Source organism: Perca fluviatilis, chromosome 19, assembly GCF_010015445.1.
Source record: "Perca fluviatilis chromosome 19, GENO_Pfluv_1.0, whole genome shotgun sequence".
Lineage (NCBI taxonomy): Eukaryota > Metazoa > Chordata > Actinopteri > Perciformes > Percidae > Perca > Perca fluviatilis.
Genome location: NC_053130.1, coordinates 22653222 through 22674295, shown reverse-complemented (window position 1 = coordinate 22674295; position 21074 = coordinate 22653222). Strand labels below are relative to the sequence as shown.

The 21074-nt window shown below is 40.6% G+C and overlaps 1 protein-coding gene across 4 annotated transcripts in view; it reads right to left on the bottom strand.

The window, feature by feature from the left end:
- Window positions 1–21074, bottom strand: part of tasp1 (taspase, threonine aspartase, 1) — a 44691-nt gene that overhangs the window by 18309 nt on the left and 5308 nt on the right. For 3 of the 4 annotated variants that reach the window (XM_039783857.1, XM_039783859.1, XM_039783858.1), the window contains exons 6-13: window positions 20786–20870; window positions 20631–20710; window positions 20374–20480; window positions 16387–16506; window positions 12683–12761; window positions 8083–8193; window positions 6246–6353; window positions 4829–4902 (exon numbers count right to left, since the gene is read on the bottom strand). In XM_039783857.1, the coding sequence (XP_039639791.1) occupies window positions 4829–4902; window positions 6246–6353; window positions 8083–8193; window positions 12683–12761; window positions 16387–16506; window positions 20374–20480; window positions 20631–20710; window positions 20786–20870 (764 nt within the window). Of the gene's footprint in view, window positions 1–4828; window positions 4903–5863; window positions 6044–6245; window positions 6354–8082; window positions 8194–12682; window positions 12762–16386; window positions 16507–20373; window positions 20481–20630; window positions 20711–20785; window positions 20871–21074 lie in introns of those variants that run through there. The other variant, XR_005637123.1, reaches the window with a different exon arrangement.

The following is a 21074-nucleotide window of genomic DNA, read 5'->3' as shown; positions in this document are numbered from 1 at the left end:
AGCTCCGCACAGAGCCGCTGTAAAATAGTTGTGCGAGACAAAACTCAGATTGGACAGATAGTCTAGCTAGCTGTCTGGATTTACCCTGCAGAGATCTGAGGAGCAGTTAACCGTAGTCCTCATAAATCCACCGGAGTTTAAAATTCCAACACAAAGAAAGCGGAAGGAAACGGACATCAGCGAAAATACATGCATCCGGCGGAATTTCCTGCAGCACCGGAGCAATCCCGGAAGTGGAACATCAAGGATATAGACTAAGGTTACAGGGATACAGTAGTGAGGATGAGTAGTCCGAACACTTCTGTGACATCCAATCTGGTCAGCATCAGACAAATAATGCTAGAGCCTTATGTGTACAACACTAAATTCCTCATTAACATTTACACCATATTTGTGTCTATGTTGTGCCAACTATCGCTCTTATTTGGATTATTAGTTTGCAGCAGATTTACATGAAGAAAAGCTTTTGGCCGTTAGCAATAAAACACAGTACAGTGCCAAAGTACTTAGACTGAATCCATGTTTGACAAAGCAGCGTAAACTACTTATAAAGTCAGTAGGGTTGAAAGGAGCAACCATATGTAAAATTATACCATAGCTGGGTTAGATAGACAGAAAAAAAAAAATGAAGACACGCAAACCTACAGTGAGCCGGTTGTCCGCTTGGTACCCAGTGACTGAAGTGACCACATTACAGGACTACGGCTGAGTCAAAATATAACGTGAAAAACACAGCTCCATTGTATCTGTCGGAGAAAAACAACATTCTTTGGTGATATGAATGTGTTTAGGAGCTACAGAAGCCACACATTAACACCACAGCATAGGCCAAAGGAAAATTTAGCTCTATGACTATGTGGCTGTTTTTGTGTTGTGGTTTTTACATTCCTTTCTTTTAAAATAAAAACAATCATATGCTATTTATTCCCCATGCGACACCATTTAAAAAAAAAAAAAAAAGACATTGCTGTGTAATATACAAAGCAGACAATAACCAGGAGGCCTAAATTGCATGCCATTTGATTTTGTCTGGCCTGTCGCAACTTGAGCAGCCAAAAGCTTTATAGTGGTAATGATGTCCAGGACGAGGGAAGTGAGCCATGGTGGCGGTGCTGTGGATCCTACACTTCCCTTTCATCTGTCCAATCATGACAAACAATAAAACAATAGTCTAACGGTTTCAGAAGTGCCGCCACTGGCCTGTCCATGCAGCTTTGTGTAGCTCTGTAAAGCATGGCTTGATGTTCTGATGTGCTGTACAGTGAAAACACAGGTGAGCGTTTGAATAAAACCAGATGTTCTCCCTCTGCAGCTATTTTACACAATAATGTCAAAAGGATTAGAAAACAGACTCAACTTTCGCCAAAAAAAAAAAACTCAGAGGAACTGCCAGCACAGTTCCAAATACTCCTGCTACTGTGTATCAGCCGTTCCATGTTCTTACACAGAAAAGCAGTGGAAGATGGACTCTGGCTGGTTAGAAATGCCCAGGGAGATGCTAATAAGAATGGGAGAAATGTCTGTAGAATAGCAGCTGAGGCAGTGGATGGCTCTGGCTCTATACGCAATCTCTGCAACTAACTAATATGTGCACGTTTAAATCAGGATGAATTATTCAGGCAACCTATTAAAAGTGCAATGGGAACACTAATCCTCATCAAGTTTTCTTCAGCAAGTATTTATGACAACACAGTCAAGGAAGTCTTCATTGGAAGAACTGGTTAGGCACAGCCTGTCCTGCTGCAGCTTGGTCACCAGCATCAACCCTCATCTGCACTTCTCCCAGTGCTGCAGTGCAAGATGGTAAGATGAAAAAGACGATGCCTTTTATGAGGACTTAATTTAACACTTCATCTCCAGAAAATCTGCATTTCCTACATTGTCTTAAGGCAGAACTTCGCCACAATTTTGACATCTGCCATCAGGGCCATGGACATGAAGGTTCTAGCTCCTGGGCCTCCATCACATACAGACTCACACTTAGTTTACAGACAACAGACATCATGAATAGAGCCTGCTCGCATTAAGGTTCCCATCTCTGGCTTTTTGGACTTCACTAGATTGAAGAGAAAACAGATGCGCTCCTATGGAATCCCCTCAATGGATGAAATGCTGACAGAGAGCGGGGGAGCCAACTCTGGGCCCAGCTTGGGATCAACGGGTAAAACCTTGTTTTGCACCCAGTGTGGCGGCGTAAAGGACAGAACAGCCAGCTTCTGGTATGCAGACGATGAGAGCCACGGAGGCTCATGGGAGCTTCGTAGAGCAGTGTGAGTTTTGGTGGAGCAGCTGTGTTCTTGGCTGCACTCTCCAATATCACTGTGTCACCAATGCCCCGTTGAGAGGAAGTGGATACCATTTCCCAGGAGATCCAGAAACCACTACTGAAAGATGGAGGAGTGCTAAAGACTGCTGTTCTACTCCTTACCTTCTCTGCACTATTTCAAAGTCTCTGACAGAGCAGCTTAAGCCACTGTGGCAAAAAGAAAGTGTTAATCATAAATCCTGTTGCAAGTCCACAGTGAGGCTCATGACAGTAGGGACATAGTGGAGAAATTAACATCATAGGTTTGTGCCTACTATACCAGTAATACCACCCTCCGCCAATGCCTGCTAAACCTCCAACTATACACACTTTATTTATTTATTTTTATTATTATTTCAGAGTGACAGTGGATAGACAGGAAAGGTGGGATGAAGATGGGGGACAACACGCAGCAAAGGGCCGCAGGTCGGATTCGAACCCGGGCCACTGCAAAGGCCTCAGCCTACATGGGGCCAAAGAACTTCTAATATACCAAGAAGTTCCACTCCCTCGTTACTTCCGGGTTCTGAACTGGTTGCAGTTCCACCAGAGTTCCATATAGGGGGCGCTCACCAGCGCTCACAGGCCAGTGCAGAATGAATGGGGCTCTATGGAGCTATACCCCTCAAAACCCACTTTTCTCAGGATATAATTTTTTGTCTAGTAATTTGAATGTTGCATTCGAAAGGGGAGGCAGAGAAAATACACACTGCTGGGTGTTAGATTTTTTTAAAGTCGCTTTTTTGTTCTAAAAAGCCTTTTAAAATGTCAATGACGTCATACACATATACGGCCGGAGATACTGCTTTACGGCAAGCTCTGAGTCGCTTCCTTTGTTTTCTCGAGGCATCGACAACACAGCTGACAGGTTCGGCTCTCCCTGATAATACACGTGCTAGAAAGAGGTTTGCTGATGTTTTAAAGACTACGCTGAAATATTCACTCTGACATTCTGGCTCTGCTTCGGATGCCGTCAAGCGGGCTCTCCGATCGCAATCAGAACTTCACTGACCAATCAGCATTCATTAGCAGAATGCTAGCGTGTTATGGGCTACAACGACTCACCCTGTAAGAAATCAAAAGGACATAAGTACTCGTTCATTCAAATTTCGACCTATAACACATGTTGAACTTGCAAAAACTACAATCAAATCTGAGGTTTCTCAACGACAATCGGGTGAAAGAGACACATTTAGCCGTCTAGCTCCATAGAGTCCCATTCATTTTGCACTGGACCGCGATCACCCCCAGTGGAACTCTGGTGGAACTGCAACCAAATTCGGTACAATGGGGCTGAATAGGGAGTGGAATGGCTTTCCGTAGACCGGCTTTGATGGGGCGCACGCTCTTACTGGGTGAGCTAGAGGCCGGCCCCTATACATGCTTTATGTAACAATGTCAACAAAACAAAGGTAACAAACAAGAGCAATGTTTGGTGACTGAAAGCGCCTCTGAACAGTACACAGTTCACTGTGTTCTGCTCACCTCTTTACGTTGGCACAGGCGTGAAAGTGGAGCTTGCATGCTCACATTCAACCACAAAGCCCAATACACAGAGCACATCGGACAAATATGCAGATTGATATTGATATCCCCAGTGGTGCATGACTTTCAGTAAACTTGATGGTTCTTTTGGACCAGGTAGGGCCAGAGAGGGGGAGTGACGAGGGAGATAGACCAAGAGACAGAGGAAAGGCGGGGTGAGGGGGCCGGGAGGCGGCATGAAGGGCAAACACTTTGAAATCTGAACCAGGCTTGAACAACAGTGCCCTCTCTTTATACAGAGTGACAGAGATACATTAGCCAAACAAATCAGTCCAAGCTGAGACTCCATTTAGAGCCAAGAGACCAGAGCATTAAGTCGTGTTGCTTAAGACGCCACAATGACTGATTCAAGACATATAATTTAAGTACTGAGGAGTTTTGCTAATGATTTTTAGAAAGTTAAGGTCCTGGAGGAGGATCACAGAACCTCAACAACAAAATTGTAAATGTAATGTCAACTTAAAAGAGCTCTGCAAAGAGTTTTAATCCCATAATCCAACAGGCACAACTTCTTGTCAGATCAGCATAAACTCTGACTTTTGTTATAAAACAAGTCTAGAAGCAAGTTGAATTCAACAATTACCACAAACTGGCATCTAAATAAATAGATTAGGATTCTCTCTCTCTCTCTCTCTCTCTCTCTCTCTCTCTCTCTCTCATTATAAAACCATAGTGTATCAGTCACAGTTTTGATACTGGCAAAGACAGGTGAGCTAGCCATTATTTAATCCGACTCAATACAACTTATGGAGTCATTTTCTCTGGAGGAATAGATAAACAACAAGACAAGAATCTGGCTAAAAGACACCTCATTTCATTCATTCAACATTTTAATTCTGCAGCCAGATGGCATTTCTGAAAAATCTGCCACAGTACTTAAAGAGTCCTTTGTTTTAATGATTTTTTTTTCTAATTAACATCAATATGATGTAAAACAATCTTCATAAAAGTCAAATATATGGTAACTGGGAAGCTCACCTTTGCTTTGCTATCTTGGGCAGACATGTAGCCAACACACATGCTCTCTGTGGTGTGACTCCATAGAAACTCCACTGTGAAAACACACAGATACAAAAAGGTTAATTACAGAGTGAAGAGGAGAAAATAAATGAACATGAATATACATTAATCTAAATGTAGCCTGGATCAACGGAAGTACATTTCCAGGATAAAGTTAGTCCGACTGTGGCAAACAACCCAGAGCGTTTTTTTTTTCTCCTATCTAGAATGTATCTGTGGGGTAGCTAGACCTTACTCCACATCACTGTGGAGATAGGTCTGGCAAGGCGAGACAAATATAAATGTAACAGTATAAATATAAAGAGCCCGGGGACAGAGCGAGGGTGCGAGGAGAGAACTAAACTAAAGGTTTAAACTTTTAGTTTAGTAACAGTCACATAATAATGAACCCAAATCAAGTCTTTGCATCTGCCAGAGGAAAACATTTGGAAGGTGACTCAGCGTGCTGAACTGCGGTAAACTCTGAGCGTGCCCATTATCATTACAAATATACTGTATGACTTGCAGTTGTGACATAACTGCAGAGGAAGGTAGAACTTGTGAGTTAGAAAAGAAATTACAGCACCCATAGGTTGTGGTTGACATACTGTTTATTCTTGTAAATCAACAAAGAGCCATTTGCAGTCCAAAGTAATCTGAGGTAGTCCACACCCTGCACAAGGGCTAGGGTCCATAAAAACGGCATCAAACAGGGCCAGTACATCAGTGTGTAAGTGGTACTTTGGAGCATTTTATTAGTCAAGCTGACATACTGTATAACATAAATAGCACTTCACTAGTCATTTGCCATTATGGTTATTTTTAAATCAAGATGTAATCCCTCCTACATGGAATGGAGAACCATGTGCTCTACTTTGTCAGGGAACTTAAACTCATCCATTGATTTCTTTTGAGCTGAGGGTTCGATATACATCATGTTAAAATTATGGCAAAGCACAAAGGGCAACATAAAAACCCAGTAGTAAGTCATATGGGCTAAACGTTTGGACAGACCTCTGATTGAGTCAAATTCCATGATGGTAAAGCTTTGCAAAAGGAAGGATCATTCTCAGAAGCTCCAGGTAGAGAAACCAGATCCGCCAATACAATCAGCCAAACTGGGCAGTAGTCAGAAGGCCTCCACTTGTCTGAAGATTAGCCGTTGATGCCATAGTGGGAGGTCTCGGTTTGAATCTGAGATGAAGGGTGTGAAACCAGAGACTGATTGTGCGAATGAAAACACAGACCACCCGCCAGGAAAGCCACAGTGCCTCCTCCCCCTGCTCCCATCTATCGGATGATGGATTTTTAAATATTAACAGCCAAATCTCTGCCTACCATAAGCTGTGGCGCCGAGGTTTGAGTGTGATCATTCTTGATATGATTAATGTCTTACCCAGTATACCCTGAATATTTTGTGACGGCGGAGGTTCCACACATCTGCAGCAGCGCAAGACAATTACTCCACCCAAAACACGATCTTCACCGGCCAGAAAGGGTGAGCCTGGACACACAGAGAAAACACCACACTTGTGAGGACTTAACAAAGCATAAACATGGGGGGGGGGGGGATTCTCAATCAACAAAGTCTCTTGTATACTTATAGTTTTTTCCATCCTAACACATTGAACCAAGGATAACACATGAAAAAAACTAGACAAAACACAGACCTTTCAATCAAATTAAGGTGATCTAAGACAAACTTGATTCTATTCAAGTTGTTTGCCTTTCTGGCCAAGTTAAACAACTGAAAGCAATTATTCGGATGGATTTATTTCATTTAGCAGACTGTTCAATAAAAAAATATTTCACTGTATACACTCCTGTACCACAATATTTAACTAAAAGAAAAACACCCAGCTACATAACTCTCAAAGAACTTTGGGTCAATTGTGTGGAATGAGAACCTCTCTCGTTTCCTGAATTCAAAAGAGGCAAACTTGAATGAGGTGTTGTGTGTGTATATGTGTATATATATATATATAATATATATATAAAAACTTGGATTGGCTGATCAATGAGGGGCAATAAAAGAAAAAAGGGCTCAGTTGGGAAAAGAACAAACTAAAAACAGCTACAGCGTTTCTTGAAATGTCTCAACACAGCAACAGGAAAAAGAACAGCAGGACCAATTGGTGCTTTTGATGAAAACATGTTTGCGTCTGCAAGCCGTTGTTTCTTTGTTGCGTTTCACGCCGATTATGGTTCCATGTCGTAATGTTTTCCTCACTCTATAAAACTTTAACACTTTTGAGTGCAGCTTTTACAACATTCACACAAAATCCAGGTTTTTGTTGTACATTTTGTTATACCCTTCATAATAACACTGACAACTTTGCATGTTGTAAACATGAGAGCAGTTCAATTATTGTCTAAACGTTTACAATTATTTTACCATAACAATAAAAGAATAATAAATTAATGGGATTTAACTATTTTTGAGTGTGCATATGTGTGTGTATGGGTGTGTGTACAATGAAAGTACTGTATTACACAAAAAAAGATCTAAAAATGCTGACGTGTTGCCTTTAAAGATAATCTATTTAGAGAACCTGACAAACGTTGAGTGAGAGGCCTCCACATCACAGACACTGTCATCATTGCTCTTGCTAAGGCAGGATTTATGGAGCTTTGTTTTGACTTAATGTGCATCTTGAAAGGAAACAGCAGAAGAATTAACTTCAAATTGACTTAATCCAGCCCGTCCAAACGTCTTGGTGTTACAGATGTCCATGACAAACTGGGAAGGACTTTTAAAGGAGGCCAAAACAAGGCAGAAACCACCACATGTTTCCACATGCTCGGTCTTCTCTGAGCTATCCCAGTGGTCATTCACAGGCGCAGCAAACACAGTTAACAAGACCTTCTAAAAAACTGACCACTTCTGAGAATATGGCAAAAAAAAAAAAAAAATGACATCTTCACATGAACTTTTAACAAAACAATTGTGTCTTCCAAAATGATCCGTGGCCGTCAGCTGTGATGCGTGGAACATTTGAAGGTTTAAAACAGTGAACAAAAACGATCCACAAATCAAAAGCCGTCTCTTCAGATTCTATTATTTCCAATGTTTCCAGTTGTTAGCTCATTCCTTATGTTATGCAACATCTGTTTGTTAGCTTAATTCTCTCAGTGTATAATTGTGTTTCTCGAAGAAAAAAAAAAACGTTCTTGACAAACAAATCTGTGTGTATGGAAAGTAGTGGGAGTCAGGCTGCATGTGGGTGACTCACTGATGAACTTGTTTTGCATAGCCTCCAGCAGTGCTTGATGGGCATCTTCAGACTGCATGGCAGCAGAGCATTCCCGTGCCAGCATGGTGCGAATCAGATGCTCTCCACAGCCTGGCAAAAAAAAAAAAAAAAAGAGACACAGACATAGCTGAACCGGTCTCATTCACTTGCATTAAATCATTTCTTTCTTGCAAGCATGCACGCCTTCAATCAGAATTGCACAAGGTCTCCAGTGAGTTCTCTTTGAGATAGTTGAAGCACATGTAGTACAAACCACTTACATCAAGGCACATTACTTTTTTTTTTTTCTTTTTCTTTTTAAGAGATCCGTATGTACGAGTATTTCCTGATTACCATTTGTAATACTATGCTTTGATATTCATAACTTGTTAAAAAGATCACAGTTTCCAAATATATCTGGTTAATAAGTTGCAAAAATTATTGCAAAATTGACTTTTCAAAAGATTTGGTGCTACTGCAGTCATTTCAGCACATTCTCAGCAGCGTGATGACTTTAAACTTTATTATTTCAGGTACATAACAATGACAGCGCCTAGGGGCTGCCAAGTACAGCTGGCTTGCTCAAGGGCACACTGACAGTAATTGCTGAGGGAGGGTATGTGTTTCTCATTTAGTTTCCCCTGCACAGATTCCCAGCTGGTCTTGGAATTTGAAACGGCAACCAGTATTAATTCCACTTCTGTTAACCCTGCTCTGCTCACTGCTCTCTGCAGTATGTGCATGCATGCATGCATGCTTGTAAGATGTATGAATCAATTTTATGTTGATAGGTTTTAAATTAACATCTTAATATCTCATGTATTTTTGTAAGATGATTTTCCCAGTTAGGTTTAAATGGCTAAACACCTTATCCTTTATCTCTTCCAAGCCAAAACATAGCAGGTGTGATTTTTTATTTAGATAATATGCTACATACTGCTTAAAAGACTAACACTGAAACCAATACCTTGTTGTTGCTAAGGAAAAGACAGATATTGAATGTATGCTGCATGCTTACAAAATAATCTCTCAAATGTGAAGTGTGCCCGCACTCAGAAAAAAAGACAAGAAATCTAAAAGCGAAAACAAAACACATCTGGCAAAAGCTCCTGTTAAACTCCATAAAGACTGAATAATATAGCCTTGTTGTTTCTGTAAACACAAATGAAGGCCTCATAAAATATCAGGTAACTACAACAAAACTGAATGCAGATCGGTAACTGTGGAGACCAGACGCCTGGAGCAATTCAAAGTTCTTTTTGAACAAGAGCAGAACATCAGATTGGCCAGGTAATGTGCCTTTTGTACTGTGTACTGCGTTTACCGCAAACTGCTCTGTCCCAGGGGAACTGGATATTATGGAAGCACAAACACGGTTGAGCGGGAACTGCAGCAAGATGCCCAGACTAAAGCAAGTCAACAGAAGAGAAGTGTAAAAAGAAAGAGGCCAACTAGGAGATACTGTACGTGACAGCCAACAGCAGCGAGAGTGAACAGTTTGTGAGCTGTTCTCTCATGGGCCACGGCGGCAAGTGAAGGCCAGACAAAGCAAGTCAACGCATATAAAACAAAGAATCGCATGAGCCGCATATTACAAAACGGACTTAAATAGAGGGGGTGGGAGGGCAAAGTGGTGGTGAGGTAAAAGAGAGGAAAGAGTGACATATAGAGTATGGACCATGCTCCTCGAGTCAGAATGAAAATGATTGTTTTTCTGTTTCTTTTGATAGGAATGCCTTTCATGTTCGGAAAATTAAAAGCAGGTGTTATACTGGAACACACATTATGTTCTCCATACCCATAAGGAAAAGCTTTTTTCAAACATCAAACGCAAAACCACAATATAGGAAGACAGGAAAATACATACGGAGCAAACATCTACCCTTCATCTACTGTCAAGAACAGTAGGAATGCAATAAAAAGAGATTTGTTTTATTTTTTGTTTCAATGAAATGTACCAGAGAATTTCAGAATTGCCAGACGGAGGCATACACTTTAGATAGCAGATACTGTATTTGGCTTTTAGAACTGTAGTTAAAATTACCGTCAGTCCAAAGAATTGTTTTGGCTCACTGTAACTGTTTTTGTTCTTACACTCCCAGAAATTTCTCAGTGATTGCTGGTGATAAGACAAGCTTCAGCGGTGCAAAATGCAGGCTATCTCAAATGTACATATGCAAGTACATATGAATCAAGCTTCAGCCTGTCTGATCGAATCAGCTCGTCTGCACTCAGGTGCATTAGGCTACAGATCCACATCAAAAGGTTTTAATGTTCCCCAGAAGCTATGTCGCAGACATCTACACATCTTAAAGAAATGGGCTAATATCGGGCGCCCGTATAGCTCAGTTGGTAGAGCGGGCGCCCATATATAGAGGCTTACTCCTCGACGCAGCTAGCCCGGGGTCGACTCTGACCTGCGGCTGTTTGCTGCATGTCATTCCCCCTCTCTCTCCCCTTTCATCTCTTCAGCTGTCCTATCAGTAAAGGCCTAAAAATGCCCCCCCAAAAAAATCTAATTTTTGGGAAACACTAAAGCATGGTTGTACGTATACGTTGTGTAATATGTTCAAGAAAAATGCAACTTGTTTTTGAAATGGCAGATTGGTCCTGAAAAGGGAAGCATGTCTTTGTCCAATTGACTCACTTAGTTAAAACCCTGAAGAGCCAAAAAAAGCTAAAAAAAAAAAAAAAAAAAAAAATTGTAAATGGTATCATCTGACACCATTCTGTCATTACTCTGCATTGTGTTTTACTTCCAATTGTTCTGGTCTGTAACTATTTACATTCATTTAGAATGCAGGTCACATTGCTAGAAGGAGATTGGTCTTGTAGCATTAAGATCCTCTAAATAAGCACCGGTAAATTTCTGTTTTTGATTTATTACAAAATCAGCTAGTGACCTGCTTCACTGTTCAGATAATTCTTTTGTTTAAAAGTGTCAAAAGTCCCAAAGCAGAGTGTTAAATATCCTCAGAATTTGCTTGTCGCTTATAATTGTGAATTTATCTAGGCATTTTAGGTCATTTTCATAAGGCTGATAAAAGACTAAAATGTATAATGTTATACTTAGTGTTGAAGATACTTATCTAATGCGGTCTTTCTATAATTGAATATCTATTTTGACAGCATTGTTGTCGGGGACAAGTCTGATATGACAGCATCTGAAGTAGCGAAATGTCTGGAGATAAACTATTGACAAGGTTTACAAGACGTTCAAACCTCTAACCTTGATGACCAATGAAAATCCAGCAAGATTGCCAGCTATGGTAGTTCAGCTTTCCACTTCTGCATGAGGAGAAACAATAGCAACCACTTACATCCTCCAACTGAACATAGTAAAAAGAAAGAAAGGAAGAAGGACAAGCAGTACGCGACAGGTGGCAATTACAAATCATTACCACGCCACAAAGCGTCTGAGAGGTAGCAAATAATCCATTTACTGTTTCCTGCAGCAGAAAACAGAATTTTGATACTGGGAATATACTGCAAAATCTGCATGGGGTTTAAATTAATACATTTAGTTTTACAAATTGTGTTTTCAGTTTTAATTAGATTTGGATCTAATTAGTTAAAGGCTCCTCATATTGGTAGAATTGAAGATGTAGTGGGTAGAAAGCAAAAAAACACCAGAATTTTAAATGGAGGGAGACCTCTTCCAGCAGCCCTCCCGCTCCCCTCTCTGCCGCACGGACATATGGTATGCATGAGCAAAACAGCCAATATAAACTCTCTCTTTGCAATGACATGTGACTGGCCAAAGTCTAGATTAGGCTAGATTTTCTAAAGCCTGAAAAGAGAGCCAAGAGGAAATGCAGAAGTCTAGTTTTATCTCAGACCATTTGAATTCAATGAATATTCGGAAAGAATACTACAGAAGTTTTATCTAATGACGCCAAAATTAAACCACAGCTTTAATGACTGGGTATAGCTCAAATAAAACCTGGTAGTCTCGATACTTGATCACTTTTTAAAAACTTAATTTATGGCCAGCTGATTTTCCTAAGAGCATATTATGCATAATTCTTAATGTTATGACCATTATTTGACCATAATGGTTAAATAAATGAATTTTGTGACAAAATGTTTTTAGAGATAAGAAAATACTGCATACTTTCCATAACCAACTTCTCACTGATTTAATATAATATGATATAATTACTCATTTAGACCAGCAAAAGTTATGATCTAAATCTAGATAACTGCACTTGATATTTTGCAAACGTATCATCTTTCTGCTGCACTCCCAGCGGTTCTCCTCATCATATCTACAGCAGGTGTCCCATGTCAAATGTCACTGCAAATCCAAAGAGCTTTGCAATGCACCTGGCATGCAGCTGACTAACAGAGAGCAGAGAATGATGACTCAATCAGCGGAGGAAGTGACTGATGAGAGTCACTCAGCAGGAATGGTTGGAGGTCATCGGAAAGTATTATCAGGCTTTTTGAAGTTTGAATCACCGAGGCCTAAATAGGAGGCTCACATCAAATATCGGTTTTGGATTCATATCATCTCCAAAACAAAAAGGCAGGCTACATGCATGCAAACACACATATACACAACTGCAAAGTAGGTAGTAAAGAGTGTGCTGTGGCATACCTGAGGTACTCACTGCTGTAGAGTGAGAGTTCATACTACAGGCATTTTCAGCCCAGCAGCCACATCCATAATGAGCAGCCTGAGAAAAGAGAGGATAAGAGGACATTTTAGATGAAAATAAGTTTTGCTGTTTTTTTAGTTTTAATATTCTGTTTTGGAAGTACTAAAAACATCTCAAATAATAACTTTGAGTAAGGCATGCTCATGGCCGATTCAAGATTTTAAAACTTACACTGCAGACTGGGATGGTCATTTCAGCCTAATTTACATTTCCACATTATTAACTACACTAGAAGAACATGCCTACTGTACTCACAACTCTATTGATCTGAGCTTCAGTTTTTTTAACAGCCAGTGATAGTGTTAATGAGGTCAATGCAGTAAATCCTACTGATGCATTCATGCTGTGCTGTCCCCATTGTTAAATTGTTGTTTCCCCCTGTTGAGCTGCTGTTCATACAAACTCAAATTTCCTGTAGCTGCCTCAAAGTAAAAGACTTGGGACATGAGGGTGATCAGAGCGAATTCTTCTGTAGAAGGTCACCCCATTCATTTTGACTACCTGCATTAAGAAGCAAACGTTTAGCTCCATTAGGTACATCAAACAGCAGCAATGCCGAATTAACACAAACGTTAGGAAGAAAGGAGGGGGGCAGAAAGATGGGGGGCTTATTTACTAACAGCTACTCGTTAACAACTCTTATCTGCTGCTTTCAGTTTTTCTAAAGCTGGATTGATTGAGTTAATTTTTGGCCACTGGAGGGCATAAAAACACACAGCCGTGGCACACTGTCAAAGGTGCTCTAAGCGCTGTTGGGTGACGGCACTTCTTGTTGAAGTTCAAAGTATTTTCACATAAAACTGAGGCTAGCTCGCCCCTCCCTCCTCCTCATCCTGTCCTCTCTCCCTCCCTTCCGTGCACCCGCGCACCAACCCCCCCCCCCAATCCTTCTAGTCGGTTATTGGCAACACCAAACATTAACTGCTTGTTATGTTTGGTGGTGCAGGTTGGCCAGTTTGTTTTTGTTGCCGCGTGTGGAGCCTGGGCTGTCGGATAGTGAGGAGATGTTTGCTGTATGTGACAAAAAAATTTTAACCTAAAGAACGCGTGACATTGCTTAGAGCACCTTTAAGTCGTTTGTGGTTAATGTGTTGGCAAGATATTGCCCGTTTACAGATCAGCTGACACATCTTTCCATTGGCATTGTTTTTGTCCACTCGAGAGTCTAATGGCCAATCTGCATAGGAGGCATTTTTGATGTCTGTCACTTGCCTGTCTCACTGAACAGCTTAATGCATTTCCTATATAAAAACTATTATTGTCCAGTACATTTCTGCTGTCAGTCAGCCTGGTGCAGACAGTCTGGCTGGCTGCTGTCCTCTCAACACCTCAGGAGCTGCTGCCGACAGACAGACAGCTGATTCTGAAGACAGAGACAGTCGAACGGAGGTTGGAGTCAGGGCGGATTAAATGGACTAAACGTTATCATAGCTTTTGGGGTAAAAATGACTGCCTGCAGAAAACCGGTTTCATGAACAGTGAGACAACATCATACAGAAAATGTCTAGGCTGTAAAACCAAAAACAAGGAGTTTAGTAATAAATAACCTGGTTTAGGAGGTGGCCCACATTAGATTCAGATAATTTAGGCAGGGAAAAAGCAGTTTTTGTTTACTGCTGCTACTATTCCAAGATGCACATCATTATAAATTTGACACAAACTACATGTAGGTGTATGCTTTATAAAATAGAAATTCTATGTTATCGTATTAAAATATTTCACAAAAAAGGACACACTGAAATAAGGAAAGGCCTCTAATAATTGCCGTCTCAAATAAAGGCCTGATTCAATCTTTCTAAAATTTTCTATTTTGTATCATTTTAAAAAGGTCCCAGATTGTAAAAAGTGAGATTTTCATGTCTTTTCAGGTTATAAAGCAGGTCGAGGTTATGTATAAATACTGTGAAAGTATCAAAACGGTCAATCCACAGAGAAATACACATAGCCCGTGTTCAGAAACTGAGCCTTTAAACGAGCCTTTAGGACTTCCGTTTGGTTGTGATGTAACAACTATACAAAATATATAGATAGAAAGTGCAGCTACAGTGCGGTTACAGTCACTCCCCGGCTGCAATTACTGTGCAGAGATGCTAAAAGCGCAGATGCGTAAGACCCGGAGATGCTGACCAATCAGGGCAGACTGGGCTTTTTCAGCAGGGGGGCTTAAAGAGACATGCACTAAAACAGAGCGGTTCAGACAGAGGGTATACAGGTATCATCATCATCGGCGGTCACTCGAAATGAGTAGGACTGTCCTCTCCGTAGGGTCGTCTGTTAGTGGGTCTTTAAATGGCTGTACAGGCCAATGCATAATCCACATATTTTGGTCCAGTGTGGGCAGGGGAAAGTGGAGGTGGTGAGTGGTAGAGGAGCCTTTTTCTCTTTTTCCTTGCGGTACTGTCGCACTGTCACACTGTCACAGTGTTTGACATGTGAATAACATGGCCAGTCCATCGAAGTTGGTACTGCATTATTGCGGTGGTGATACTGAACATGGTGGCTTCCTCCAAGACGCTGATGTTGGTACGTCTGTTACCAATGAGGTGGAGTAAGGTAGCAATAAAGATGGAAAACAGGGTGGATGCTATGATACACCTCTGTTTGACCCCTGTTGCTACTGTAAAAGGCCCGGACTCAGAGCCACTGTTGCTGAGCTCTGTGGTTGACATGCCATCATGTAATAACCTCAGTATTCTGACGTATTTATCATGGAAGCCCTGCCTTGATAGTATGCTCCAGAGAGCCTGGCGATCCACAGAGCCAAAGGCCTATATGGCCTCTATGAAGGCCATGTACAAAGGTTGTTTTTGTTCACTGCATTTTTCCTGCAGTTGGCATGCTGTGAATATCATGTCTGCTGTCCCTCTGGATGGGCGGAAGACACACTGAGATTCAGGGCGTACTTCCTCAGACAGTGGTAGCAGTCGATTGGCAACGACACGAGGAAGCACTTTGCCTGTTGTTGATAGGAGTGAGATGTCTCTGTAGTTTCCACATTCAGCCTTGTCCCCCTTCTTAAATATAGTCACTATTAGAGCATCCCTGAGCGCTGACGGGAGTTCTTCTTTTTCCCAGACCTTGAGGAGTAGGTCATGGATGTGGTACAGGAGTTCTGGTCCACCACTCTTCAAGATCTCTGCTGGTATCCCATCTGGACAAGTGGCCTTGTTGTTCTTTAGGCTCCTAATGGCATTTTGGACCTCAGTTATGGTGGGTGGTTCCCCCATGTCTTCCCTGATAGGACTCTGAGGGATGTGGCTGATGCTACCTGGTTCAGCTGTGCTGTCACGGTTGAAGAGTTCCTGGAAATGCTCTTTCCATCGGACGTTAATGGACTCATTGTCCTTCAGCAGCTCCTGCCCGTCCTTTGAGGCCGCGGTGGCTTGGGCCATAGACAGCCTTAGTAGCGCTAAAAAAACCTCTGGTGTCACCGGAGTCTGCCAGTCTCTGAATTTCCAGAGCTTTTTCAAGTCTATATTCAGACTGACAGTATTTTTTTTTAACTTTAAAGCATGTAAACATGTCCTAGTAGAATCCCAAAAGACAAGTGTAAACCTGGAAATTAGCATATGTCCCCTTTAAAGAAGTTATGTGGGTAAAGACATGAACAGAGAAAAAAAAAAGAAGGGGAAGGCCCAATTACCTGGCCAACCCTGCCGGGATGTTTCATGGCCAGACCTCCACTGGACACCGCTGCAGCTACATTCCCTTCCAGGTCTATCACAACGGCTCCCACTGTGTCGAGGCACCCTGAACCATTTTCCTACATCACAGAAAGGAGAGCAGTTACATGAGAATGGTTGAATGAGAATTTCAGGCAACGTAAAGGAGGAGAAATCCAAACATTCACATTCTGAAGCAGAGACATCATCTTTGACTAGGGACATTTCCAAAACTAACAATGTAACGCATGCATTTATGAATCACTCTTCCCTGCCCTTCATATTTCATCAAAAATGTGCTGTTGTGATTTCAATCAGCTGTTTTTCTTCCCTGATTGCAGTTTGCTTTGGAAGTGACTCGTTTGTGAATCATCCTGACTCAGACTTCATGATGAATAGAGTTCTACAGGGTAAATGTGCAAAATGGCATTATGATACATGAACAGAGCTCCACTCCTACCAGAAACTGAAGATCTTGAAAAGCAGAGTAAAAAAAAAAAGAAGACTACAGCGTTTCTCATGCTCTCCTAAATCATTCCTGTCTCTGGGCTTTTGATGCCAAAAAGAACCAGAGCCAAAGACCATCCTGTCATTCCTTATCAGTTTGCTTAAATGAACAAAATCCACAGTAAATAATGACTGTAAAACATAAGGGCATCGTTTAGAATTATATTGAAATCCTTTAGATTTTCCTAAACAACACTGCAACTATAAACCATCATGAGACAGGTGTCTATATTGCACAAGAAAAAAAAGGAAAGATTTTATTGCATTAAATGAACACTGTGTATGAAAATTAAAACCAGACTTGCTACGATAATGCTTTTTGTTGAACCCATAAGACACCATCCTTGGTACAAAAATAAGTTATTTTCTGCTAATGGACTTTATATGTTAATTGTATTCTTTTTTGTATTAATTGTATGTACAAAAATTAAAACGCAAGGTTGATGCCAAATTCCTGTAAAACCTAAAAAGACAACGTAAAACTCTGACCATGGCATGCATGTGAACAGTCATAGTCAGTATCAGTGACTGTACAGTGCCTTGCGAAAGTATTCGGCCCCTTTGAACTTTTTGACCTTTCGCCACATTTCAGACTTCAAACATAAATATATAAAACTGTAATTTTTTGTGAAGAATCAACAACAAGTGGGACACAATCATGAAATTTATTGGATATTTCAAACTTTTTTAACAAATACAAAACTGAAAAATTGGACGTGCAAAATTATTCAGCCCCTTTACTTTCAGTGCAGCAAACTCTCTCCAGAAGTTCAGTGAGGATCTCTGAATGATCCAATGTTGACCTAAATGACTAATGATGATAAATAGAATCCACCTGTGTGTAATCAAGTCTCCGTATAAATGCACCTGCTCTGTGATAGTCTCAGAGGTCCGTTTAAAGCACAGCGAGCATCATGAAGAACAAGGAACGAACCAGGCAGGTCCGAGATACTGTTGTGGAGAAGTTTAAAGCTGGATTTGGATACAAAAAGATTTCCCAAGCTTTAAACATCCCAAGGAGCACTGTGCAAGCGATAATATTGAAATGGAAGGAGTATCAGACCACTGCAAATCTACGAAGACCCGGCCGTCCCTCTAAACTTTCAGCTCATACAAGCAGAAGACTGATCAGAGATGCGGCCAAGAGGCCCATGATCACTCTGGATGAACTGCAGAGATCTACAGCTGAGGTGGGAGACTCTGTCCATAGGACAACAATCAGTTGTATACTGCACAAATCTGGCCTTTATGGAAGAGTGGCAAGAAGAAAGCCATTTCTTAAAGATATCCATAAAAAGTGTTGTTTAAAGTTTGCCACAAGCCACCTGGGAGACACACCAAACATGTGGAAGAAGGTGCTCTGGTCAGATGAAACCAAAATCGAACTTTTTGGCAACAATGCAAAACGTTATGTTTGGCGTAAAAGCAACACCGCTCATCACCCTGAACACACCATCCCCACTGTCAAACATGGTGGTGGCAGCATCCTGGTTTGGGCCTGCTTTTCTTCAGCAGGGATAGGGAAGATGGTTAAAATTGATGGGAAGATGGATGGAGCCAAATACAGGACCATTCTGGAAGAAAACCTGATGGAGTCTGCAAAAGACCTGAGACTGGGACGGAGATTTGTCTTCCAACAAGACAATGATCCAAAACATAAAGCAAAATCTACAACGGAATGGTTCACAAATAAACATATCCAGGTGTTAGAATGGCCAAGTCAAAGTCCAGACCTGAATCCAATCGAGAATCTGTGGAAAGAACTGAAAACTGCTGTTCAAACGCTCTCCATCCAACCTCACTGAGCTCGAGCTGTTTTGCAAGGAGGAATGGGCAAAAATTTCAGTCTCTCGATGTGCAAAACTGATAGAGACATACCCCAAGCGACTTACAGCTGTAATCGCAGCAAAAGGTGGCGCTACAAAGTATTAACTTAAGGGGGCTGAATAATTTTGCACGCCCAATTTTTCAGTTTTTTATTTGTTAAAAAAAGTTTGAAATATCCAATAAATTTCGTTCCACTTCATGATTGTGTCCCACTTGTTGTTGATTCTTCACAAATTAGAAAAATTACAGTTTTATATCTTTGTTTGAAGCCTGAAATGTGGCAAAAGGTCGAAAAGTTCAAGGGGGCCGAATACTTTCGCAAGGCACTGTATGTTGAAATCAGAAATGGTCACATATTAATCTTTAATAGGTCAAGCAGTTTTGTGTAAACATGTAAGAGATTGATGAGAACTGAGGGCAACTCCAACCTTAAACTCATTAGGCTAACAAGTCATTGACACAAAATCAATCATTTAAATCATATATTACTTACGTAAGTCAACAAACTATCCATCTTAGTTGTTAGTCTTTTTGTGGATAGATCATTAATATTGAGGATTGATGTAACTGAACTAAATAAACAATAATAGTGTTTAAAAAAGGTCCAATGAAGCATATCGGGCCGTTTACACATTCTATTCCATTTAACACAATTTACATCTGAACCAAAATAAACTCTCCCACCCTGTTCGGTGCTGCTGCCACTGCTAGTGACTTTCGAGCAGAATAGCAGAATGAGTCGACTCAACTGCTTTCTACTCAGCTCATCATTAAGACACTCTCCAGTTGTGCTGCTCAGGGCACTGAAACTTTGCACTAACTCTTGTCAACACTTTAATCGTTTCCTGGAACCCTCTGTGCAACCTGGTAATGACATTTCCTTTAATGACCCTGTGAGAATGTGAGATTATAACTGGCAGAATATATCTTGATGTCTTCGTAAATTTGCTTTCTTGTATAAAATACCATATTCTACTTTATGTTTCCTGCCTTTTTTAAATTTCAGTTTGATGCCATATATCCCTGTGCATAACTGCAGGTTTGGAATCTGCAGAGTGGGCTGAAAGCATGATGAAACCACACCAATTTCATCATTAATACAACCCTGTCATTTGTGTTTAAGAGATCCAATTCACTTTTTGTGTAATAACTGAGGAATTAAATCAGTTTTAATTAAAGCAAAACAACACTTTAATCAAAGTGAAGTAGCTTTATTTTTTTATTAGAACTTATTTCAGGCACAGTATCACTTTGCTCTTAAAAAGGGTATTGATAATTAGATGGTTACAGTAATGTTAACTCCATTGTAATTTAAATACATTTTTTACATTTGTTTTATCAACAATAGATAATAATATTTTAATGTAGGCCAATTAGGGAAAGTTTTAGATTTCATTTGGCAGGCCAGATTTGGCCAATAGTCTGCTATTTGTTTAGTGCAAATGATGCCCCTGGTCAGATGGTTAGATCTCAACCCCTTATAGCATCTGTGGGATGTTCGCTGTGAGGAATACTACTATAAAATCAGCAGGAAGTGATGGGTCCATTCTGACTCAAGTGCTGCAGCTAAGAAAGAATGAACTTGATGCCATTCAAATATTTTATCTTATTTTAACTGATAACATAGTACTTACATTTTCACTTGATTGTCGTCTTTTCTTCGTGTGATTATGTCCTGTGTCAATTTTTTCTGCCAGCTCCATCTTTCGCTTGTTCCTCTTGTACGCAGATAAACTAAACTCTGTGTGAGAAAAAATGTAATCCATCATCCACATAAATGAATGCACCTCTTCCCAAGGTTGTTTTGAGCACTGTGTTTTGGTTCAGTTTTGCAGAGCTACAGAACATGAATTTCTTAGATGAAGCATATAATCAGTGCAACAAGACTCACTGCTGGCCATTTTCTCTGAAGGACATGGTGGTATTCCATGGCTGACTGCCCAATCATGTGCTCCTCGCCCCACTAAAAAGCTGACAAAATAAAACAAATTAACAAGTTGATAGAGTCACGTTAATGCAACATTAATAAATAAACATTATAATCACCAGGGTGGTATTCTGCCAGCTGATAGTTTCCCTTTCTGTGCTTCACTCAGTAGACGGTTTGCAACCAAGACTGGGTTCTTAATACCTGAAGGAGAAGTCAGAATCATCACAGAGCTAGCAATTCATTATATGTTATTTTATTACAGTAAAAACAAATCCAGATACAATTATGCCAAATTATGTAAAAATTGGATTTTCCCTCATTGTTTATGAACCTCTAAGAAACTGGGTTGAAAGTAAATCAGTAAAACACATGACAGATTCATTACCATTACTTTCAGGGGACTGA